Below are 25,433 nucleotides of genomic sequence, written 5' to 3' on the forward strand. Positions count from 1 at the left end.
TAGAGTAGAGTGCCTTGGCATCACCTAGCTCACGGCAACCTCAAACTCCTTAGCTCATGTGATCCTCTTGCCTCAGCCTCTGGAGTAGCTGGGATTACAGGCACATACCATGATGCCCAGCTAATTTTTCTATTTTTAATAGAGATGGGATCTTGCTCTTGTTCAGGCTAGTCTCGAACTCCTGAGCTCAAGCGATCCTCCCACCTCAGCCTTCCAGAGAGCTAAGATTACAAGCGTGAGCCACCACGCCCAGCCTCCATTTTCTTCTCTTGAGCTCTTTATTATTTGGGTGTTGTACTTTCTGGACTGGGCCTCCAAATTCCTTTTCTTTTCTCTTTTCTCTCCTATTTTCCATGTCTTTGTATGTTTCCTTTATTTTTTTGTGAGATTCCTTTATCTTCTAACCCTTCTGTTGATTTTCATTTCTGCCGTCATATATATATGTGTGTGTATATATATATTTTTTTCATTCATTCATTCCTGAGACCTCCAGCCTTTTAACAGTGTTGTCTTATTCCTTTTTCATGGGTGCATTTCCTTTTATGTCTCTGAGAATAATAATAGAATTTTTTTAAAATTTTCTTCTCCCTGCATAGTGTCTATTTTTCTAAATCGTGTTTTTTTCTACCTGTTTTTATCACTTTCTTTCAGTAAGTGGCTTTTCCAGAGCTGTTCATATGTAAGGATGGAACTAAATACTGATTCGAAAGCTCTGAGCCCATGGGTGGAGCTGGCTAACTTTAGGGTAATCTGATTGGGCTATTTTTGGAATTAGTCAGATTCCCCTGAGAACCATTTTTTGTTTTCTGTCTGGAAGGTGTAGGCCTGGATGCCAGCATCCTGGAAGTCACAAGGAAATGAGACCTGGGGGTTTCTGTATTTGGTGCCTTGTTCTGTATTCCTTCTGTTTCAGTGTGATACCTGTGCTCTCAAATTTGCCTGCTTCTCTCTGTCCAGAGGCTCTCTATTTTATCTTCTTTAGACAATAAAACTTGTAGTCTCCGTTGGGTTGAAGAGGGGCATCCTCCAGCCATGATAAGTGGTGATGGGATCTGAAGGTCCTTGACTACGCCTTACCAACCAACCCTTCTGTCTTTGAACTCATCTTTACCCCATTCTTCCAGAGACATCTGGTAACACAAATTCCTGAGTTTTGAAGGGTTCTCTGTTGGAAATCATATTGCTTTTCTGCTTTTTCCATAGTCAACTTAGGAATCTCTGTGGTCAGTTACCGCTTATGTATCTGCTTTCCAGCTTTGAAATTTCATTTCTGTAGATCTTTCCTGTTCTTTTTGTTCTTACAGGTTTATGTCTTAAGAAACTTTTCTTTACTGTGGTTTTAGTGGGTTTACAGGAGAGAGCAAAAGGAAATGTTTGTATAATCCTTGGTCTTTACCTGGAGGTTCTCTCTCTGTCTCTGGTGTTCTTCAGGAATGATGGAGCCTGGAGAAAAGCATGTTGTTCCAGAGAATGGCCCTGGGCCATACCTTGTTCTGAAGGAGGATGGTGCCAGGAACTTGTTTACAAAGTCCAAGGTGAAAGTGACTTGAGGTGACTTGGCTCAGTTCCTTGTTCCTAGGTGCGGCTTCTGAAGGCAGATAAAGCTCCCCCTGTCACCTTGAAAAGTGCCCCTGGACTTCCATTTCTGGCATTTATGGTGAATAGCTGAAAATCCTCATATAGAACACATAAAAATGCTGGGAAAAGAATAATAAACATTCTTTTAAAATGTGTATACGTGTGCATGTAGAAGAAGTAAGGGAAAAGCAAGAAGGGGTTGGAAACTAGAGCTGTATGACTTCACTAGCTAAAACTGCTGATTCCCTGGGGACTTTGCCTAGCTCCCTAATTTAGAGATGTAGATTTAGTAGCAGTGTGAGGGATAGGAGACAAGATACAGAACTGAGATGAGGCCCTCACATGATAAGACTTCCGTGGGGTTATACCTTCAGTGAAAACTTGCAGTAGAAGAAACATCCTTTTGCTGACAAAGAGACTACGTAATGAAATTGTCTGGGACTAAGTTGGTGGGGGATAGGGGTGAGAGTAGTTTCCCCTGAGAATTTAAAACCATAGGCCTCTACTCATATGAGCTTGGAATTGAAGTTTATACCATGCTGTTTGAGAAACTCTAATTTGAGGTATTAAAGTAATGACAAATTGGTAGTATCCTGGGGAGTCTGGCAGAAGCAAAAACTGTAACTTATCTTTGAAAGGTTGCCCCCTCAAATTGGTCCTCACAATATTCCCACAGAAAAGGCTCCACTGAACATAAACTCAATATCCAAAATTCCAAAACTCACGAGGAAACAGCCTGAGTAAAGTCATTAGAAATAATGTCAGAAACAGACTTTTAGGAAGTTAAATTATGGAATTATAAGATGGATTTGGAAGTATGACAAAGAAGAGAAGTATCAAAATTGACCAGGAAGGTTTTTTAAAAACAACTATTAAAAATGAAAAAATAGAATAATTAAATTTATAAATTAAGTAGAAGAGCTAAACAGCAGATTTGACACAGCTAAAGAGAGAATTAGTGAATTGGAAGTTAGACTTCAAAGAGTTATCTGTAATGGTCCTTGGACACAGAATTGGAAAACACAAAATTGAGGGTTGAGAGACTAGACAGAAAGAGAAGATCTAACATGCTTGTAACAGGAATTTCAGAATCATAGAATAGGGAGATACGATATTCAAATTGATAATAACCAATAATTTGTCAGAATTGATAGAAGACATAAATCAGTAGACTCTAAAAGCATAGTGAACCCCAAGTAGTATAAATTTAAATATATACCTGACACATACCTTGTAGTAAAACTGCAAAGAGAAGATCTAAGAAAGCAGCCAGAGGGAAATGACAGAGTATCTACAAAGTTAAATTAATAGCAGACTCTTCAGAAACAATAGTGGAAGCCAGAAAATAGTGGAATAATATTTTCAAAATGTTGAGAGAAAATAACTCAGTCTAAAATTTTATGTTCATCTAAATTGTCATTCAGGAGGAAAGGCAAAATAACATTTTCAGAAAAGTAAGCAAAGGCTCCTTTACCAAAAGATCTTCACTGAAGGAGGATGTTTTTCAGTAAGGACAGTGGTCCTATGAAATGTATAACTTCCAGACCAGAAGTAGCTAAAATATGAAATTTAAAAAGATAATCCAAACAGAGGTAGCAGTAGAGAGAAAACAAATTTAAACATACTCAGTAATCATAAATATAATGGGATTTATCTCTAGATCAAAGACAGTGTTAGCTTGAATTGGGTGGAAAATGAGATGGAAAGATAATTTTTTTTTAAAGTTGAAAAAGATAAATAGGAACCACAAGAAATGTCATATAGCTGTGTCAGCACCAGATAAAATAGACTTTTTGGTAAAGAGCATTACAAATGAAGAGGGTTACTGTATAGTAAGAAAAGTTTTGTTACCAAGAATATATAAGAATTTCAGCAACTCAAAGGAAAAGCAACCCAATAGAAAGATGGGAAGGGATATGGCAGGCGGTTCTCAGAAGGAGAAGTTAATAATCACAGAGAGATGGTCAGTTACACAAGTAATCATGGACATGCAGGTCAAAACCATATGCCATTTCAAACTCGCCAGGTGAGCAGAAGTCAGGGTGGGTGAGGGTGTGGCTCAGTGGGGGCTGTAGTCTGTTGGAATGGAAACATAAATTCGTACATCCACTTTGGAGAACAGTTTGACAGTATTTAGCGAGTTGAAGATGCTCACACCCTCTCACCCGGCATATCCAGGCTGTGGGTGCATACCCTGGAGAAATGCTCACACATGAGCACAAGAAAATATGTAAAAAAGGATTCATGATGCCATTGCTTAGATCAACAAACACAAATAACCTCAAAGAGTCCAACAGGAGAGTGGATACTTAAGGTAAGGTTATATAATGGACTGAAAATGGTTACACAGCACTGAAAATAAGTGCAGTTCAGAGCTGTGGGAGAGGCAGCAGTATATACAGAAAACATGCACTCTAGAGACCGGCTGCTTGGGTTTGAAACCTGGTTTTGACACTTAATAAATGACTTGGGTAAGTTACTTAACCTCTTTCTTTGTGCCTCAGCTTTTATAAAATGAAGACCTCTACAGGGTTGTCATGAGGATTAAATAAGTTATTTGTAAAGTGCTTTGTATGGTGCCTGGGATGTAGTATGAACTGTGTAAGTGTTAAATGTGTGTCAGTCTGGATGGCTTACAGATACATAGATGAGGAAGAAAAAGCAAAATCTACAAGAGATTTTCTTTGGCTTCTAGAAACGAATACTTGAGTTATTCTCTTGTGTAAAAGAAATTCAGCCCAGGCTTGGTGGCTCACACCTATAATCCTACACTCTGGGAGGCCGAGGCGGGAGGATGGCTTGAGCTCAGGAGTTTGAAACTAGCTTGAACAAGAGTGAGACCCCGTCTCTACTAAAAATAGAAAACTTAGCCAGGCGTGGCGGGAGGCCGAGGCAGGAGGATCACTTGAGCCCAGGAGTTTGAGGTTGCGGTGAGCTGTAATGATGCCACTGCACTCTAGCCAGGGTGACAGAGCGAGACTGTCTCAAAAAAAAAAAAAAAAGAAATTCGTAGACAAAACGTATGTACATTATGGATTCTTTTCTCCCCATTGTATGTGCCACTCTGCAGTATTTGTGCACAAGTGTATGTGTGTCAATGTCTGTGTCTTTCTGTCTTAGCTCCAGCCTTCCCCCTTTATCACCCTCCCTCTCTTCAGGTTGCCTCAGTGCCCACACCCTGGCTGTCCTTAATCTGGTCCTGGAGGTGTGGTGGAGATGCTGCTGTCTGGAGCTTGGGGGGGGGGGTGTGGAATCATGAACTTGGATATACCACTGGATGCTAACCTTCAGGTCTCTTGGCCCTCTTTGGCTCTTCTGGAGGGACTTAGTAGGGCAGCAGATACTGAGCAAACTCAGGGCTGGCTTTTGAGGGGTGCTGTCTGTGGGGAGAGCTTCTTTGCTCTTTGGGCAGACCTGGAGGCTGGACACTGGGGGGAGAACACTGACTCACCTGGGTCGTCCTTACTTGGCTTCCTCTTGGGCATGGAGGTCTGGGAGGGTGTGCTTCGGTGTGCTGGCAGTAGCAGACCCGAGGGAGATACAGTGGCGAGTTGCACCCTTTCTCACCACTCTGCATTGCCCATGTAGGTAGGACTGGGCACCTGTTTCCTGTAGGGAGCGACTGCCAAGGGGCCTCCATGAACCTTGAATGCCGTGGCCCTGCTGACTGCTGGGGTCCATAGTTCCTCTAGGAGATGTTGGCTAGACTGGGGGCACTGCAAGCCCAGAGCTCAGGGAACCCCAGGGGAAGGAAGGCATGGCCACTCCAACTCTAAACTATCCCCTCTTCTCCATCTCTCCTCGCTCTTCCCTCTCCCTGCACTTTGAGCCCCTCACAGGCAGGACCCTGGTGGGATTGCCCCCTTGTCTCCCCAGGACATAGTAGAGTATTTCCAAGGCCCACTGGACTGAGGTGCTTCAGAAGAGAAAAGAACTTCCCAGTGCTTGTCCTTGAGCATTGAAACTGATCTGTGTAGGTCCTGCTACCTGGATTGTTGGTTCAGAGTGGAGTCAGCACATTGCGTGTGTGTGTGTGTGTGTGTGTGTGTGTGTGTGTGTGTGCGTGCGTGCGTGTAGTATATATCTGGGAATGGGATTTTCTTTGCACTGCCTGGATGTAAGGTTTGAGGATCACTGGCGGCTCCTCTCTGACAGGGTGTGCCCCTTAGAGCATAGGGACTGCCTCTTGGTACACTTCCAGTTGTATACCTGGTTCCTTTGGAGGCCAGCGGTTGAGTTGGCTGTGGCTCAGGTACACAGCAAGCCCCTTGTTCTGGTGTCTGGGGTGCATATTCTCCTCAGAGTTAAGAGGCAGCAAGCGCCCCCATCCTGGAAGCTTGGCTTCCTCTCCTGCCAGCTTGGGCGAGTGGGTTGTGGGTCAGGGGGAGCCTCCTGTGCATGGTGCCCTGGCTCCCTGGGTATTTGGGTAGGGCCTTGTGGTTGGAATATTGCCAGAAGCTATAAATAGCTGAGTGTGTGAGAGCCAGGGAGGAGAGGGGGAGGGGAGAGGCCCCTGGGTCTCCAGCTGGCAGCAGAGCCTGGGTGTGGTGTGGGAAGGGCATGGAATGTCACACAGGGCTCTGAGTACAAATCTCTTGCAGGCCTGGTGTGACCTGATGGGCTGGGGCCCTACAGGGGGCTTGTGTTGTGAGGGATTATCTAGACAGCAGGGAGGGGTGTGGCTCTAGTATAATAGCTAATGTGCCAGGCATTGTTCTAACCACTCTTAAAGTGTATCAACTCATTTAATGCACTTTAACAACTACTCTAGAAGGTAGATACTGTTATGATTTCCTTTCACTGAGTAGTTAGGTCATGTGCCCAGAGTCACACAGCTGCAAAATGTCAGAGTAGGGTTTTAAATCTGGAGGGTTCAAGGCTGCAGTTTTGCAGGGTTGCCTGTAGGAGGATCTGGTCAGATGAGGGTCAGGTGACATCCTGACCTGGGTCCTATCTGGAGCCTTGAGATTTGCTGCTTGCTCCAGTCAGACCCCCCTGGAAGAAGCTTCCAATACTGCAGGGAGGTGCAGAAGGGGTGGAGTCTGAGCGAAGAATGGCCACTCCTGTGGTGAGGACATCTCCCGCCTGACAGCCAGTCAGTGTCCTTCTCCCTGAGGTGTACTCTGGGAAATCAGGCTCTTTGCTCATGAAGGCCACTGATGGGGGTGGAGAGGAGGCTGAGGAAGTCCTTGGGCTGTGCTCGAATTTAGGCATTTTGCCCTCCCCCATGGTCTGGACAAGGTTCCTTCTCCTTGCAGCTTTAGCCAGCCTTTCAGGCTGCTGGTGGGCTGGCTGGCTAGCTGTGCTTCTATGGGGTTGACTCTGACCCCTCCCTCCTGCCTGGGATGGGAATAGTTATAGGGGGAGACCAGCCAGGGGTGGTGCCAGGTCACTGGCCCACAGTGGGCTCGAGAAGCACGGAGATCATGGGTGGAAGCTTGGTGCTGATTTCTTCTTGTGGGGTTCTGGCAACGCCACCGCCTCCCTCCATTGTGGGCGTCCTGTAAAGGGGTGATGCAGGGCTCTCCCAGACAAAACCTCCTTTGGCATCTCCATACTCTTTCTGATCACAGGGCTGTGGGGTTCATGGGGACAGTGGGGGCAGATTTGGGGCTGGGACTGGGGGTTGTTTTTTAGGGGATGGTGAGAAAGATGGATTTGGCGAAGGTTTGAGGCCATGTTTGGAGGAAAAGGAGTGGGCAGTTGGAGGCTGAAGTGTTTGTCCACCTGGATGGCACTACTGCAGGGGGTAAAAGGGGTTCAGGAGTAGATGGGGAGTGCCCAGGGTTGTAAGGAGCCCAGTCGGGAGGAGGATATATAATTGCAGCTGAGCCACCAGCTAGCCCTCCCGAGGCACACGTTCCCCTTGGAGACTCTGGGAGCCTTAGCCTGTACGTGCAGGCCTGATTCCTTACCCTGTTCTCCATCCTCGCCGGGCACCAGGTGTGTTGTTGGGTGTGGAAGGGACACTGGAGTCTGGGCATGGAGTTGTGGAAGGCCTACCTGCTGTTGACCCTGGGGGGCTGTGGTGAGCAGGGGGTGGGCAGAGGAAGGAGCAGCAGGAAGCCACCCCCCTTTGTAGTTCTTCCAGGTGGTCCCTGAGGTCTGTATCACAACCACCCAAGACAGACAGAAGTGATTAAAAACACAGATTCTGCTCCTTTTCCCATTGAATAGGTCTGGACCAGGCCTGGAAATACATATTTTTAATAAATACTGTTGGCTGCACCACCCCCCCACCACATGTATAGTGATTCTGATGTTCACTGGGATTTTGAGAGCCCCTCATTAAGTTCTGCTGCCTTAGGGACGTTGCCTCAGGCAGGGGGCTCAGGCATTATTGGTGCTCCTTTTTGTACAACTGGCCATCAGTCTGGCTGGCTGTTCATCCATCCTTCTGTGGCATTAGGTTTCCTGCCTCTTCTCTCTTGCTTGGGCCTAGGGGCAGCTGCAGTAGGAAAAGTGAGATGGGGGCTGATGCTGGCTGGCACACAGTAAGGTAAGAGGTGTTGGATAGGTGGCCTGGGTCCCACATCGAGTGCAGAGGGATTGGTGACCCTCGCTCACCACCCAGCCTCCCTCCCTGAGGATGGCTTGACACCCAGGACTGGGAGCAGGAGTTTGGGGTGATGGCGCCAGGAGCATGCTCAGTGGTTCTCTCTCTTGGGGGTACAGGTTCCGGGCGCGGGGAGGCTGAGACCCGGGAGTGCATCTACTACAATGCCAACTGGGAGCTGGAGCGTACCAACCAGAGCGGCCTGGAGCGCTGTGAGGGTGAGCAGGACAAGCGACTACACTGCTACGCCTCCTGGCGCAACAGCTCTGGCACCATCGAGCTCGTCAAGAAGGGCTGCTGGCTGGACGACTTCAACTGCTACGACAGGTACCCTGCAGCTCACCCCACCTGCTCTTGGGCCCACCTGTGCTCACGTTGCCCACTGGGCCTTGTGGGTCTCAGGATGTTTGAATGGGAGCGAAATAGCAAGAAAGGGGCTCTTGAGGTGGTGCCTGGGCCCCAAGCCCTTCTGTAATTCTGTTTGCCCTGCCTAAGCCTTGGGGAGGGGTCTCAGTGAGTGTTGACTCCTGGCTGTCCCTCTTCGGCTTTGGGTCATACTTCAGGGGAGGTAGGTTCACTTCGTCCCTGGATGTTGCCTGTGAGGTGCTCCGTCTGTTGGGAAGGGTTTGGCTGGGTATCCCCTAGGCGAGGGGTATGTGGAAAACTTTGTACCTCCAGGCAAGAGTGTGTGGCCACCGAGGAGAACCCCCAGGTGTACTTCTGCTGCTGTGAAGGCAACTTCTGCAACGAGCGCTTCACCCACTTGCCGGAGGCTGGGAGCCCAGAAGGTGAGGGAGCCTGCGGGAAGAGGGGCCATGACCTGGCAGACTGGGTCTCTCCTTAGCCTAGAGCTCTTGGCTCCTGTGTTGGGTGGGGAGTGGCTGTGGGGCCCTCTCTTCTGGCTCTGGTGGTATGGGAGTGGGCAGGCTGTGTGACACAGGGCTCCGTGTGTCCCCCAGTCACGTACGAGCCACCCCCGACAGCCCCCACCCTGCTCACGGTGCTGGCCTACTCGCTGCTGCCCATTGGGGGCCTCTCTCTCATCGTCCTGCTGGCCTTCTGGATGTACCGGCATCGCAAACCCCCATATGGCCATGTGGACATCCATGAGGTGAGACAGTGTTGCCTCGGGGCAGGGTAAGGGTAAAAGTGGGGAGGCCAAGGCAGACCTTATTAATAAGCCCGCGTTCTCTCCCAGGACCCCGGGCCTCCACCCCCCTCCCCTCCGGTGGGCCTGAAGCCACTGCAGCTGCTGGAGATCAAGGCTCGGGGCCGCTTTGGCTGTGTCTGGAAAGCCCAGCTCATGAACGACTTTGTGGCTGTCAAGATCTTCCCACTCCAGGTGAGTGTTTGAGGGCTCCAGGTCATCCACACCCCACTCTGGCTTTGAGCTAGAGCCTCTCCTGCCCTAGGGCAATCCAAGCCCACAAGGTGGTGAGAGAGAAGTAAGCCTCTTTGGGAGTGGCTACTCATGTTGCACTTGGCTGTGGATTTCATTCAGCAGTGAAATTTTATCATTGTGCTAGGGTAGGGCTCTGTAGAACCTGATTAACTCTGGTTTCCAGGGTTTTGTGTTCGACATTAGGTATCAAATTCTGCTCAGAGGCCCTGGACACCAGGCCACCCCAAGCAATTGCCCAGGACACTTAGCAAAGCCGGGCCTAGCTCTACCTCTTATTTGTTGGGTGATACTGGGCCACGCACTCCCCATCTCTGGACATCATTGGCCCTATTTGTAAATTAAGGTGCTGGCCTTAAGTGATCTCAGGGATCACTGTTGCCTAATGCCCCAGGGCCTGGCTCAGTCCCAGTCTTCTCCAGGGCCCCTTACAGATGCTGAGGCTGGGGTGGGGAATGAGGTGAGGGTGGCCATTCTGCTGTAGAGCAGTGTAGCTGCAGCAGGGCTGAGCTGCTGCTCCACCTCAGGACAAGCAGTCATGGCAGAGTGAACGGGAGATCTTCAGCACACCTGGCATGAAGCATGAGAACCTGCTACAGTTCATCGCTGCTGAGAAGCGAGGCTCCAACCTTGAAGTGGAGCTATGGCTTATCACAGCCTTCCATGACAAGGTGAGCCAGAGTCTTCAGAATGGACTCCAGGAGGAGGGGAATGGTGTCCTTGGTGGCCTTCCATAATAAGGGGACCCCTGCCCCGTGGTGGTATCCTCAATGAGGTGACCCCTGCCATAGGTATGGATATAGGTGCTCTTACGATAAGAACCTCTAACTCTGGGATAAATTCTTATGATAAGAGTAGTGACTCCATGGTTACCACCCTCTGACCCTATACCCCTTCCTGGCTTCATCTATTGATTATAGTCTCCCAGGAGAGGAGCCACTAGCCCACTGAGACATCCCTCCTTGGGGCTGAGGGCTGGGTCCTATGCTGTACCCAGAGCCTGTGCCCAAGTTCTGTGCTACCTTCTTTTAGGGCTCCCTCACAGATTACCTCAAGGGGAACATCATCACGTGGAACGAACTGTGTCATGTGGCAGAGACGATGTCACGAGGCCTCTCATACCTGCATGAGGATGTGCCCTGGTGCCGTGGCGAGGGCCACAAGCCGTCTATTGCCCACAGGTAACTGGGTTAGCAGGTGCCTTCCCTGCACTTGGCCTGAAGCTGCAGAGAGGGTTGATGGGTGAGAGCAGAGTCTGCGGATGTCTCAACTTCCCAAACACCGAACATGCTTAGTCCTTCTGCAGTGTGTAAGAGGCCTCTGGGCACAAACCCTGGCTTTTCACCTGTGTCCTGGGAATGGCATGGCCACCCCAGCTGGTTTTCTGATGCCCTCTAATGGTCACATGAAGTGCCAACTCCATTAATTTAGTTGGAGAGATGGCTCAGCAGTTCTCAAACTTTTTGGTTAGGACTCCTTTTACTCTTGAAACAACTTTTGTATATGTGGGTTATGTCTGTTGATATTTGCTATATTAAAACACACATACACATCCTGTTAGCTGACAGAGTGATTATATTACATGTCATTTAGCCTCTGGAAAACTCCTCTATACTCGGGAAAGAATGAGCAAAAAGGCAAATAATGGATTATTATGAAAGTAATTTTGACCTTGCAGATCCCTTTGAAACAGTGTCAGGGACCTTCTGGGGTCCTTGAACCACATTTTATAAGACATGGCATAAAGTTACCACTATTGTGCTTGCTTAGTGGGAGGCATTGCTCTAAACACTTGAGAAATACCAATTCATTTAACATCAATTACTGCCCTGTGAGATAGGTACTGTTTTTCACAGCCCTGTTTTACAGATGGAGGAACACTAGTACAGAGAAGTTGAGTAACTTAGACAAGGTCTCATAGCTAGTTTAGTCTGGTTCTGTGACTATGTGGGAGGGGAATGAACCTCAAATTCCAGGGTTCAAAGCTGAAAGGCCCCTAATAGTAATAACAGTAATGACACAGAAGATTAACTATATGAAATTGCCATTTTGTAGGCCAAAAGGTTGAATGTTGACTCTTCCATATGGTTCAACTTAATAGCAGCACCTAGTAAGTGTGTGCCAGGTATGGCCCTAAGCATAAACGCTTATTACTCACTCAGTTGAATCCTCACAACAAGGCTGAGACAGGTACTGGGGAAATTGAGGACCAAGAATAGCTTTCTTAGCAAGAGTTGGAGCTGAGTGTGTACATCAGCACCCTGTTCTTCCCTGCCTTCATGGTGAGCTCGAGCCCCTCAGGGGCCTGTGAGGGATCCTAGACAAGCTAACACTAAATTCCTGTTCTCATTCACATTCCAAATATTGTAAATTCTTCCCAGAAAAACCTCACATCCTATACCGGTGTTCCTGTCCTCAACACCTCTGAGAATGTATGGGCCGGCTTTGATACTGTGGGGACTGGGACAGGGTCTGCTCAGCCATTGGGGTAGGCGTTGCTTTGCCAACCCTGGTGGAAGCCTTTGATTTGAGGTGTAGTAAGGGGTTGCCACACCCGTTGTGGGCTGCTGAAGCTACCTGCCTTTGCAGCTTCACCTCTGCAGTCTGGTGCAGAGCCTGAACCCTAGATAGAGGGGGATGGCCTGGTCTGCAGGTTGTAGGGCAGACTCTAGTATCTTGGGAACAAGGGTGGTAGTTGGATCATAATGTTCAGGAGCAGGTTAGGTTGGACCATGATACTCAGCTTCATCTTGGCCCACTTGTTTCCATAGGGACTTCAAAAGCAAGAATGTATTGCTGAAGAGCGACCTCACGGCTGTGCTGGCTGACTTTGGCCTGGCCGTTCGGTTTGAGCCAGGGAAACCTCCAGGGGACACCCATGGGCAGGTAACAAGCCTCATGGAGGGTGGAGAAGAGAGGGGCTAGCCCAGGGTGGACTCTCTGCCCTTCTGGTACTCAGCTGGTGAGGTGGTGAGGGTCACTGGGTGAGTTCAGAGCTGTCCGAGAACTCAGAGAACAATGCTGTTGTTTTACCACTGGGGAAACCAAGGCTTGGAGGGCAGAGTAGCTTTCCCAGGTCAGTCAGCTTAAAAACGTAGAGATCCCCCATTGGAGTTTTGGCCTCTCGTCCTTGTAGTCTCAGTCTTCCTCTTTTTCTCTTTCAGTTGTATTAGTAATTATTAAACAAGATAAAATAGAAATGTAGTAAGATTCCAAACCAAGAACTTACAAAAAGTGACTGAAAATTAGCAAATCATCCTAAAATAATCACTGTTAATATTTTTAAATGTTCTCCTTCTCCCTTTGTCTTTGGTCTGAATCTCAGTAAAACAAACTTCATCTGTGTAGCGCCTTGTGGTATTACTATAGTAATTTGGTAACAGTTCCATTTTAGATTACTGTTATTTCGAGTGTGTGATGTTTTATAATTATCATCAAAGTGTAATTCACGGTGTGACCTCTCATAACTCTGTCATGAACGTGATCAGTCAAGGCACACCATCATTGGTATCCTGCTCTGAATTGCCCCCATCTGTTGTGCACAGGCTATAGCTTCCATGTCCCACCTGTGTGTGTATTTGTGCATGGTCAGTCACTGTAAACCTGCCTTCCTCTCTCACATAGGTGGGCACGAGACGGTACATGGCCCCTGAGGTGCTCGAGGGAGCCATCAACTTCCAGAGAGATGCCTTCCTGCGCATTGATATGTATGCCATGGGGCTGGTGCTTTGGGAGCTCGTGTCTCGCTGCAAGGCTGCAGATGGTGAGGGGGATGGCAGCCCTGGGCATCCTAGGTGGGGGTTAGGGAGCAGCGAGACCTGGAGATGATCATGCCAGGCTCTCTCTCACCCCTAGGACCTGTGGATGAGTACATGCTGCCTTTTGAGGAAGAGATTGGTCAGCACCCTTCTCTGGAGGAGCTGCAAGAGGTGGTTGTGCACAAGAAGATGAGGCCCACCATTAAGGATCACTGGCTGAAGCACCCGGTGAGGGGCCTGGGTGCAGGTGACTCTGCAGGAGAGTGGAGAAGGGAATCCTCCACATGTGGCAGGAACCTGAGATCGAGGGGGAATGGGACAAAGAGAAAGTCTGCCACGTTCCCCTGGACTATACAGAGGTGTCCCAGGGGCTGTGGGGAGTAAGAGAGGAACCACTACATTTTGTGCCCTTGTATGATTTGGGCTCTGCATGAGATTGTGTTTGACTATTACTGCTCTAAGGCAAGCAGCTGTGTCTGCCCTAGGAAGAGCCTGGGTTCCCCCCTGCCCCATGTATGTTGAGGTTCACTGAACCTTTCCCGGGGCTGTGGAGGGAGGTCAGTAGGCTCACGATGGTGACTGCTAGGAAGGAAGGCATCCTGATTTCTGAAGTTTTTCGCCAGGGCCCTGCTAGTGGAACTGCCCCTGTGGCTGGGGCTGGTGGGCTCTGCCTGATCCTTGGAATATCATCAAGTTTTCTGTCCCCCAAGCTTGTCCTCACTGAGGGTCCCTAACAAAGGTGTCTTTCCCCTCTCCCCAACACTGCTCAGGGCCTGGCCCAGCTCTGTGTGACCATCGAGGAGTGCTGGGACCATGATGCTGAGGCTCGCCTGTCGGCGGGCTGTGTGGAGGAGCGGGTGTCCCTGATCCGGAGGTCGGTCAACGGCACTACCTCGGACTGTCTTGTCTCCCTGGTGACCTCTGTCACCAATGTGGACCTGCCCCCTAAAGAGTCAAGCATCTAAGCCCAGGACATGAGTGTCTCTCCAGACTCAGTGGATCTGAAGAAAAAAGGAAAAAAAAAGTTGGGTTTTGTTTTGGAAATCCCATAAAACCAACAAACACATAAAATGCAGCTGCTATTTTACCTTGACTTTTTATTATTATTATTATTATAATTATTATTATTAATATTATTTTTTGGATTGGATCAGTTTTTACCAGCATATTGCTCTACTGTATCGCAAACAGCGGACACGTCAGCAGGCGTTGAGGTGCTGAGCTGTGATTGCGGAACCAGCGCCGTGCTGAAGAGCCTCAGCCACCTCCTGTCCTTTGGGATTCATTTTTCCCACTTCTCTTTGTTTGTCGTCTCAGAATCTGTGACACAAAGAAACCCATCTCCTGTCTTAGGAAACCTAATGCTGCAAACTCTACCTAGAGGAACCTTTGAAGACTGTTACATAAGAACATACCTTCCTCAAAAGAGGAGTTTCCTCTCCCCTCTGCCCTCATCCCCCCTCCCCCATTTTCTTTTATTTTAGTGAGCTTAAGAAACAGCAGATGCGTCTTTCACGGATCTAACGGGTGTTGTCCTGACCGAGAAAAAACTGATAGGAGGATGAGGATGGTTTGGACTGGAGTTGGAAAGAGAGGACGGTGCTGGGGGTAGGGTTTGGAACAGAGCTACACTGGACTCGGGCACATCCGGAGCAACATCCTTTGTTATGGAGGCTACTTCTCAGGTAACCAGGAATCGAGGGGAAGGACCTTGTGGAGGCCGAGCATTAACGGCGAGCATGGGGTTTGGAGAAAGTCTGAGAGCAGGGGCAGCCCTGACCCACCTTCTGGCCTGACCCGTTTCATTCCACGGACTTGGGCTTGGGCATAGGATGAAATGTATTTTTTGCCCTAATTTTAACAGTAGGCTAGGGTAGAAATCATCACAGTTTAGTGAAGGCATTCTTCGTAAGACACGATGCTGTAAATGTTTTTAATGGAGGGAAAGTTGAAATACTGTCTCCTGTTGGAGAAGTTCAGGGAAATGCCCACAGGGAGTGCCCTGCACAGATGGGACAAGAGGATTTCCTGGTAGGGCCCACCAAGGCCTGCCTTGCTGGGAACCTTGAGAGTCCTGCAGCTCTGGCTCTGCCCCTTGTGGTGACATTACTAACCCCTTTCTGTGGCTCGTGGACACGGCTTTCTCCAGACCCCTTAAAGTGGTGCATATTCTAAAAAACTGTTTTTCTATTATGCCATAACCTTGCTCTAGTCAGTGAATGTTCCTAATGCTGCTGTTTCAACATTTGAATTTTTTTAACTTATAAAACATGCTAAATTTTTTTTTCAAACAAAATACACATGTCCACACATACACATGCTTTGCTATGTGGCTTCCAAGGTTTAAATTTTGAAAAGTAAAAGAATTAAAACTTCATGACCACAGATCACCTCAAACCAGAAATACCTCAGAATTTTCTACTTGTATAAGTTTTATTATATATTTTGTTAGTTGTGTTGTCTTGTAGTAACTATATTTTAATGTAAGTTGGCTTTTATGACAAGGAAGTTTAAAAGAAATAGAGAAAAAGAAAAAAAGTTTGCATCTTCTAGGGAGTGTGCTACTATTTTTGTTTGATAACACCCCCTTGTAAATAATTGTCATCAACTGTAGGTTGGCTGTTTGGGCCGAGTCTGGGCATTCATCACTCTTGTTTGTGAAGGCATTTCCTTCTAGTTCCTTTAGATAATTTTATTTTAAAACAGTACATCTCTTAATCTTGAGGGTAGGCAAGTTGGTGGGTGATGGGGAGAGGTTGACTTGGGGGAGAACTGAAGAGGGCAGCCTCCTCTTGGGTATTTTGGAGTTTCAGATATTTCCCATAATTTGACGGGTCGGTGTTCAGAATGACAAGTAACCCCACTTCAACTTGGTGAAACTGTGGCCCTTAGACCCACTCAAGGAATTTTACTTTGAGATTTAATTTCTTCAGCAAATGAGCAGCAGTGTTGGAAGCGATCCGTGGTGCCTTTGTGAATCCGACGGTGGCTCGGGGCAGTCTGCTGGAGCAGGTTGTCGGGGAGTGACGGGGTCTCGCCCTGGCCAGTCTTGGAGTCTGTCATGTAAGAGGGCACTGCCTATGCCTCGGGCATCTGTTCCCCCCTCAGCATGCTGTGGACAGCGTCTGGGGCCTACTGTTTGGGCAGTCCTTTTCTCTGGGTGTTTGGGCACAGGATGCTGTGGGAGGATAAGTTTGCTTCCCTCTCAGAGCTCAGTTTTTGCTTCATGGGTCAAAATGTGGGCTGGCCAAGTGGTTACGAGGATAGGTATTTTTGTTTTGGTAAGCTATATTGTCTTTTTTTCTTTCTTTCTTTATCTGATTTTGTGCTGTGGTATTTTTCTTCCCTTGGAATAATTTTTAACAGCAAAACAGGCCTTACAGCAGTTGCTTTCCTTTTCCATTCATTTTTTTAAGAAGCTTTAAAATATTTATTGAAAAGTGCCATATCTAATTTCTTTAGCTTTCTCCTCAGGCAGTGCAGGCATCTCTACTTTTCACCCTCAGAAGAAACAAACCACTAACAAATGTAGCAAATTTACTGCAGGAATAATCAGATCACTGGTCCTATCTAGTGCTGAACACTTAACCCCAGCCTTTCTGGGTAGTTTTTCTTTTGTGTGCTGGCTTGATTCTTGAGAAAAGCTTTGGCCAGGCCCAGGGAGGGTTGAGCTGTGGCTCTGGTGTGGGACTTTCAGTCAAAACACAATACAGACAGGGTAGGCCTGTGTGTCTTTTCTCTGGGTGGCCTCCCTCTTGGCCAACTCTGCACCCAGCTGCTGTAACATCCCTATGGGGTCTTGCCGTCAGAACGAAGTATCAGGAGATGGTACCTGTTTGCTGTGGCCAGGAAGGGAGAGTTGGGGCAGGGGTGGGGGTGTGTGCCAGTTCTTCAGGCTCCAGGCTTCCTTTCCCTTCATGCTATGGTGTAAAATGCACCCATCAGTAGAACACTGGTTGCTGATGGCTAGGAGGTGGTTGGTGATTTACTTTTGGGGCATGTTTCTGGGAGGCTGGGTGGGCCTTTTGCCCCAGATAAAGTATTCGTTTGCTGTCATGTGCTCTTTGAGGAGCGAGCCACTTAGAGCCCTGGTTTGCATTTATTGGCTCATGGAACCTCTGCCTATGCTCTTCTCCACAGGAACTTCATGCGACATCCTCTTCTGGAGAGCTCAGATAATTGCTACCTTTTTTTTTGGACCCCAAACTGTTGAATACTGGCCTGGCATCATTTTTCCTACCCATGGGAGGGGCTGTCCCATCCAGGGTGGGCGGCGGTCAAGTCGAGGGAGAGAAATAGCCAAGGATCCTTTCTGCTTCCTTCCTGGTGGGCTGTCATCCAAGCAGATTCCTGGCCGTAGGGATGGGCCTTGGGGAAGAATGTTTGAAAACATCCATGATAACTGTGGGATGTCATCCCTAGCTAGAGAAATCCAGGAATGAACAGGAGAAGGAGGAAGCAAGTGACGCCAGAGGCCATTATGTGACAGTGTCCCGCAGAGAGCTCTCAATGATGGGGCATCAGGGAAGGCTGTGGACGTAAGAGTCCAGCACATCCTGGCCTGGCATGAGCTGGGTTTTCTCCTGGGACCATTGTTCTCTAGCAGGAGTCCTTCTTTGAATGAGTTACTCAAGGGCAGGGGCTACAGATGGGCTATTCTTGGGAGAAAGTGACACTGGCTGTGAGGGAAAATGGTGAGCATCATCAGTCTTTGTTGTCCAACACGACCTTCATGTCCTGTCGGCTCTGGATAGGGACCCAGGGGGATCAGTCCTGCCTGGGGAGGGCTTAACCACATATACCAGCTGATTTTGACTCTACATTCATCCTGTCTGGACGTGGGGGTGTTTGTGTAGAACAAGAAGGACTTTGTCCAGCCTTGAGCATCTTCAGGAGGCTACAGCCTCTTTCTCACATATTCTCAGCAAAGGCAAGGTTTTCTCATCTCTAGGCCATTGCACCAAGGGGCCAGGCCAACTCTCTTGACGTGGCTTGATGCTTTAAAAAGCAAAGCACTTGATCCTGCAGTTCTGCTCTGTTGCCTCTCCAGTTGGCCACATTCTTGTTCCCTCTGTCCTACTCTTCCATGGGTACCTGGGCTATGTGTGGGGCTTTTCCTTGGTGGCAAGCCCAATTGTGTATTGAATGTCCTCCATGTGCTGTGTGTGGTGGTGAGCCCAACTATGTGTTGGATATCCTCCATTGCTGTGTGTGGTGGTGAGCCCAACTGTGTATTGAATATCCTCCATTGCTGTGTGTGGTGGTGAGCCCAACTGTGTATTGAATATCCTCCATTGCTGTGTGTGGCTCCAAAAGCCTGTCATATGGTCCCTGCACTCTGAGCCATGAGGGTGGCAGGACTTGATGGCCCTTCTTGCAAATAGAATTTTGCCTTTTTCAGTATGCAGTATAAAGTTCCCAGTACCTATTACTAATACAAGGATTTGCTGATTTTTTGAAATAATACAGTAAGCATAAGTATGTAAGTTTTTAGAATTGGTACTAGAAGTTGAACAGCCAGTCATTATTCTCAATAGCTTGGCTCACTAGAAAAGTATCTAAATTAGAAAACAGTTTCTAGGAGTTAACCCAATTTGGTCTTCAGTCTCAGTTATTTCAGCCTGTTGGGCTTTTGATGGCACACCTTTGGAGAGATGGCCAGGTCTGGTTCAGATTTCAGGAGAATCAGACCACATCTTTTTAAGAAGCGCAGTGAATCTGTTCATCTACTTCCCATCCTGGGGGAGCAGCTAGAAAGGGAAGAGGGCAGAGTGGCTTTTTCTTCTTGTCACTTGGGTAACATGAATTCTTTTTGGTCACTGGCTGTTTGCGAAAGCTAAAACTAATAAAATATTCAGCAGCTCATGTGTTCAACCTAGTAATGATGGTTTAAGTCTCAATTGACAGTAACGTTTTAGATAAACAGGCCCAGTAATTCAGTGATGAACTGTGTATCTTCTCAGTCTAGATTTGTAAATGTTTAATGAATTCAGGGTTATACACGTAGTTGTGAGATTCCGGGTAGTTGATTTGTAACCAGCAATCTACCTATGAATGTATCCCAAACCTTTAGAAGGCTTGGAAAACCTTTTTGATATAATGATTTAATTTTGTAGGAAAAGGAAATTGAAGTTTAAAACACTCCCTTGCAAATCAGTTGACTCAAGAACTTTTTTTAAATAGTGGGTTCTAAAGGCCCATCAACAAATAAAAGTCTGAATTATCTAGTGGGATTTTTTTTTTTTTTTTTCTGAGACAGAGTCTCGCTTTGTTGCCCTGGCTAGAGTGAGTGCCATGGCGTCAGCCTAGCTCACAGCAACCTCAGACTCCTGGGCTCATGCAATCCTACTGCCTCAGCCTCCCGAGTAGCTGGGACTACAGGCATGCGCCACCATGCCTGGCTAATTTTTTTTTTCTATATATTTTTAGTTGTCCAATTAATTTCTTTCTATTTTTGGTAGAGACGGGGTCTCGCTCTTGCTCAGGCTTGTCTCGAACTCCTGAGCTCCAACAATCCGCCCGCCTCGGCCTCCCAGAGTGCTAGGATTACAGGCGTGAGCCACTGCACCCGGCCTCTAGTGGGATATTTTGAATGTTGCTGTTTTATGCTCATTTGGGGTCCATTGTAAACTTTGATTTGGATAAGAATTTGAATTTGAAGAATTTACCATTATTTAGATTTTCACTGAGTTTTTACATTTTCCTGACAGTATCTTCCAGGTATGAATGAAGCGAGACATTTTGCTTGTTGTACTTCATGTAACCCTGTAGTGCCAAAACCAGTGATATTATATTTGCTCCTATGGCAGCTCATAGAGATAAACAGAAGTGGTTTTTCCTCAAGAATTAAAATGCATATTCTCTAAATGCCAGTTTGTGGTGATGGGCCCCACATTGCAGTGTCTTTGGATTGTGTGGGACCTAGGCAGTTCTGAGAACTACTGTAAATCAACCACAGGACACTAAAGTAATACACCCCTGACTGTATGTGTATACTGAATAGATTATACAACTGTGTGGGCTATTTTGGACATCTGGAGAAAAATGTTAACATTTACTTGCAGAGTTTATGTTTTTGAGCTCACAGTTATGACAAATATTACCCGTGAGTTAGTTTTTCAGGCAGGTGAGGATGGATTTTTTTGCTAATGGGTGAGTTCTGTCTTGAGTCCTGGAACTTCTGCTGTTGTTGGCTATGGGCCCATTCCCATACTCTCCGAATCATGTTTGCATTGGAATGTTGTTAGCATTGTAAATAAAAGGGTAGGTTGTATAATAGATAACAGGACACTTGAAACTTTACTTTAAAAAATCTATAGCTCTACATATATATTTAGTTATATCACTTGACAGATTTCTTCTACATGGTACAGAGATTGTTTTATACCACAGATTATTTTTATAAAGTTAGTGAGTTTGATTGATTCTGAAATCAGAGCTAGCGAGCTTTACCTTTCAAGATAAATGTACACTGGAGCATGAGTGGTGTGGAACTTTTACTTAGCACTCGTATGGATTTTTGTGATACACTGGCAGACTGCTGTCAACTCATGGGTCTTTGGCCAAAACTCCACTTGTGGCCATATAGGACAGTGATGCTTCAGCTTTGCTCTTTGTGGGTCAGGAGGAGAGGTGCTGGGAGAGGAGAGAGGTGCCTGCAGTGTGTTTTACATTTGTTCTTCCTCCTGAAATTTCTGTTGAACAAAGGGTTCTGAGGTAAAAAATTAGTTTGTTAGCTACTACTATAGGATGTATAGGCTGTGTGAGGCTGTTTGGGGGAACAGAAATTGTATAGGGGTGCAGATTGGGGTGGGATGGGATGCAAATAAGATTCAGACTATAAAAACTTTGGGGATTTGGTGGTTTGAATAATCCACCAAACTGAATTATCTAGGACCAAATTATCCAGTTTTGGGGACAGAATTATCCAGTTGAGTAATTGTTTAGAAATGGGGAGAGGGTGGCATGTGGACATAGTGATCGAATGAAATGGTCAGCTGCCAGGCACATTTTGTCCTCTCTGGTCAGGACTGTTTCGGAGACCAGAGTGGTTGGGTTGGCTCACTGCTTTCATCTGTCGAGTCAGCCAGGAGTGCACTGAAGAAGCTCAGAACTCCAGTAACAGGAGGGCATCTTTCAGATATCTCCAGAGGTATTCCTGCTTCTCTTACAGAGTTTAGCATCACTGCCATAATACAGAAAGCAGTCTTCATTTTAGCCTGTTTATTTTCCGACAGAGAGTGGATGGTTATTTGGGTGGGACTTTCGGTGGGGATGTAGGAGAAGTGAATAATTAAGCTATTCCTGGTATTCGTACTGGCCAGTTCTGAGGCCCAGCTAAAGTCCTGTCTCCCAGACTTGCCTGCTGGCTTCAGGCTGCTGCCTCCAGAGACAGAGGTGCACTGGATTGGATAATGTTGTCAAGAGAATCCCTAATGTGTCATTTTAAACCAGCTGTGCTCTTTATTCATCTTGTTCAGAGTATAGTTTTACACCTTACTCCTTTTATACTTGGAATAAATTTAGTTCCAGCAGACCTAGTAGCACTCCAGGAACCAACCCCATCACTCCTTTCTCTGTTCCCTATAAAAGAACATTTCTGAGTTCTCCAGCCATGGGTCTTGGAATGTAATTCTGTTGTGCCTTTGTTTTTGTCACCTTCCTACCCCAAAAAGCAACTGCTGTAAGCTCTTTTCTACTTATCTTTTCTAGCTCCCAACCCTCTACCTTTTTCCTTTTTCCCAGCTCTAATTTCTGGATGCACTTCTGTGATCCAGGTATTTTAAGAACCAGTTACCTCAGACCTCATGTTGAACAGTGTCACCATCTGGGTCCTCTTGATACTGCAGACTTTTAACATACACACGCAGGAACCCTGCCGAGTGTGGGCACTTACTTGTTTTAAAGCAAAACTCTTCCCAAGGACTGAAAACGGAGCTTCTGGCAAGCTCGTCATGGCACTGTGGTGGGATGGGTCTAGAGTGTCATCTGAATGGTGCTTCCTGTGTTCCTCTTTGAATTCTGCCATTTTCAGTATTCTCATGTGTCTGAATAGGCAACGTGATTTAATTGGCTGGTCTTGCACGCAAATTAGTTCCAAAGATGAACTCTTTGTAACTTATTTCCAGTCACTAAAGCTCAAATGTAGAACATTCCTTTAAATGGCAGGATAAAAACCCCACCATCCCCCACAGTGCATTTTGGGAAGATGTCTGTAGCATATGTTGCTGTGAAATTAGGCCTTGCGGGATATGGCTGTTTGTCATTTTGATGTATTTTAAATAAATATATATATATTTTTTAAAGAGTCTTTTTTACCAGTTCAAAAAGTTTAATTAACCAGCAGTCACCACATCTGAATTTTTGTCTCTGGAGCACAGATGGCAGACCAAGATTAAAAGTGGTAACTCAGGCACATGAGCATGGGCTGCCTGCCCGGACCCTCCTGCTGTCCTGCTGACCATGGGACACCAAGTTCAGTGTGTTCCCAGCAGGGGTCCCGACTCAGCCCTCTGGTTTCTGCCCTGTTCAGCGGACTGTTGACTTCAGTCCCTGCAAGTGCTTTCGCCCGAGTGGGGTTTTCTCAGAGCACTGCCACAAGATAAGTGTGTGTTTAGCCAAATAATTTCTCCATTAGGGAAAAATGCAATCATCCAAATTTTACCAACAGTGATAAGAGATGAGAGTAGGAAAGATTAGGCAACATCTGAGTTTTAATTTGAAAAGTGTCCATGCATTGTGAAAGGCCGTCTGGGAGCAAGTGATCATTAGAGATTCTTCAGAAGACCTGATCTGAAAATGTTAAGATTGCCAGTGAGGGAAGGAATTGTTAAAATGCCAGCGGCTTTTGTTTCTCATTTTTTTCTAGAATTCTGTAGAAATGCAAAGAAAATTGAGTGGTACTTGAGAATTGAGGGGAGAGAGTTACCACAGATTAGAAACATATTTTTAGATTTCAGTTCCATGCCACAAATCCACACAACGCCATTTTTCAACTGTACAAAAGAATCTGCTCGTGAATTTGACGTGATCTTAATGATAGCATCAAAGGCCAAATTTTTCACCTATTAATATTTTTCCACATTTGTCCTTGAATCTGAAAAACTTTATACAGTACTGTAAATTTAACTTAACATCGAGTTTGATGTCAATTCTTGTGAAAAGAGCTTTCTGCATGTAATAGACATACAGTTAAAGAACACAGCAGAGTACAAAATTTGCAGGAACAGTTTTGGAACCAACAGAAAATGTCACCTTTCATTTGCCATCTTATGTATCAGTTTTACCAGCTACTTCTAATTTGTACATTATTTGTAAGGAAAAGAAGGAAAACCCTAAGACTTGTCTAACTTAGTGGAGAATGTGTGTTTTGGGCTTAGGATGGATAGCTAAGACTTATTGAGCTGTGTTATCTAACTTGTATATACAAATTGTAATTAAAAGTTTGGATTCACCTGTTTCTCACGGTTTAAAACTATGAGTAATTGAAAACTCTGGAAATGTGACTAGTATATGATTTAAGGCTGTAGAAGCAAGGAAGCTCTTTCAAGTGCTAAAACTAAAGACTTCTAGTTTTTGGCTCAAATTCAGTAAGTACTGTTTGTATACCAGGATATGTGAGATGTAAATGTAGTAGGTCACTTTTCACCCTTGTAGCTATAAAATAAAAATTTTGTAGAACCGAAATAGCTTGTACTACTGAATTAACAAAAGTTATACTAAAGTATCATGTTTTAAAAAATATATATATACAGAGTTAAGCTTGTTGCTGTTACCCTGTCTGGATTTGAAAAGTGTGCTGATTTATATATATATGTGTGTGTGTGTATATATGTATATATTACACACACACACACACACACACACACATACACACACACACATCTAAAATGGCCTAAAGCAGACATCTGTGTAATTACAGTTGCAAAATGAAAACATTTTGGAAAGAACATTGTATCATAGTTCATTCATTTGCAGTGGATCTTTGTTCCTTTTTACTGTGGTAATTTTAGAAATGAGTGTCAGGTTTGAAATTAGATTGCTAAATTGGGGTTTTGCTGCTTGAACTCTGCACTGGGTCCTCAAATAAACCGATGTGAATGTAGTTTTTCCCCCTGTGTGAAGAAGCAGCCACACCCCAACAGAATAGGAGGAAAAATCTAGAAATATTTCAAGTTTTATCTTTTTGTATATGAAAATAAAATAATAATAAAAATTTTATTGTCTCTCTTAATCATTTGGGCATAGGCAGGGGATTGAAGTTTCTTTCCATGGGAATTAGAAATAAATAAAATGGCATTCCCCAGCTTGTAGCTGACTCAAGTCAGTTCCTGCTTGGTATACATGCAGTCGTTCATGGCTGAGTGCCTAGCCTACCATGGTGCTGTCGGGCTGGAGCTAAGCACAGGTTTCTCTCCATGTCTGCTATCCAGAAGTCCAGGGCCTAGTTGGAGATGCTGTGGGTTGCACCTGAGTGGACTGTTCTGGGATTTGGGGTAAGTTTCTGCAAGGCAGGGGTATATCTTCCAAATCCCCCCAACACACACACACCAGTCCTATACTTTGCAGTCAACCCTGAGCAATGTTTTTGAAAGTGGAACAGAGAAGCCTTGAAAATAAGCTGTATTCAGAACTACTGCAGAATACAAGCTCTACCATTCCCAATCTTCACTAAGCATTCGGGTCATTTGCCAAGCTACTCAGAAGTACAGTTACGGGGACCTACTCCTGATCAGAATCGGCAAACCAGGTCTCAGGCTTTGGAGTCCCTGCCTTAATCTCACTAATAAAACATGGTTCCTCAATAATAAAATAGTGATGGTCTTTAATACCTAACAAAGAAAACAGGAAAGTCCCAGAAATCATCTTGCTGCTTTTTGTAGTAACAAATTTTTTTTTTGGCCTATGACTAGTATTAACCTAAGTAGAGAAACACCAGCTTTGAATCCTTCTGGTGGGGTTAATGCCTTTTAATTTACCCTTTATTATGAGGACTAAGCAACCTGCTTGAAATTCCTGGAGAAATTTTTTGATGAAAGGACCCTTTATTTAGGTACCCGTTGTCCAATATTTGTCTGTGTTTGCTCTTTCAGATTTATAAAGCCCACCTTTTATTAGTGAGTACCCCTAATGAAGAACACAG

The 25,433-nt window shown here is 46.0% G+C and overlaps 1 protein-coding gene across 1 annotated transcript in view; it reads left to right on the top strand.

The window, feature by feature from the left end:
- Window positions 1-14,300, top strand: part of ACVR2B (activin A receptor, type IIB) — a 29,273-nt gene extending 14,973 nt beyond the window's left edge. Inside the window, exons 2-11 of the mRNA XM_012648832.1 lie at window positions 8,254-8,461; window positions 8,813-8,922; window positions 9,094-9,245; window positions 9,333-9,476; window positions 10,061-10,204; window positions 10,566-10,714; window positions 12,305-12,419; window positions 13,158-13,296; window positions 13,389-13,519; window positions 14,062-14,300. Coding sequence (XP_012504286.1) covers window positions 8,254-8,461; window positions 8,813-8,922; window positions 9,094-9,245; window positions 9,333-9,476; window positions 10,061-10,204; window positions 10,566-10,714; window positions 12,305-12,419; window positions 13,158-13,296; window positions 13,389-13,519; window positions 14,062-14,256 — 1,487 coding nt within the window. The 3' untranslated portion in view covers window positions 14,257-14,300. The remainder of the gene's footprint in view (window positions 1-8,253; window positions 8,462-8,812; window positions 8,923-9,093; window positions 9,246-9,332; window positions 9,477-10,060; window positions 10,205-10,565; window positions 10,715-12,304; window positions 12,420-13,157; window positions 13,297-13,388; window positions 13,520-14,061) is intronic.
- Window positions 14,301-25,433: the final 11,133 nt, after the last annotated feature.

This window comes from Propithecus coquereli, unplaced genomic scaffold (assembly GCF_000956105.1).
Source record: "Propithecus coquereli isolate 6110/MARCELLA unplaced genomic scaffold, Pcoq_1.0 Scaffold1, whole genome shotgun sequence".
Lineage (NCBI taxonomy): Eukaryota > Metazoa > Chordata > Mammalia > Primates > Indriidae > Propithecus > Propithecus coquereli.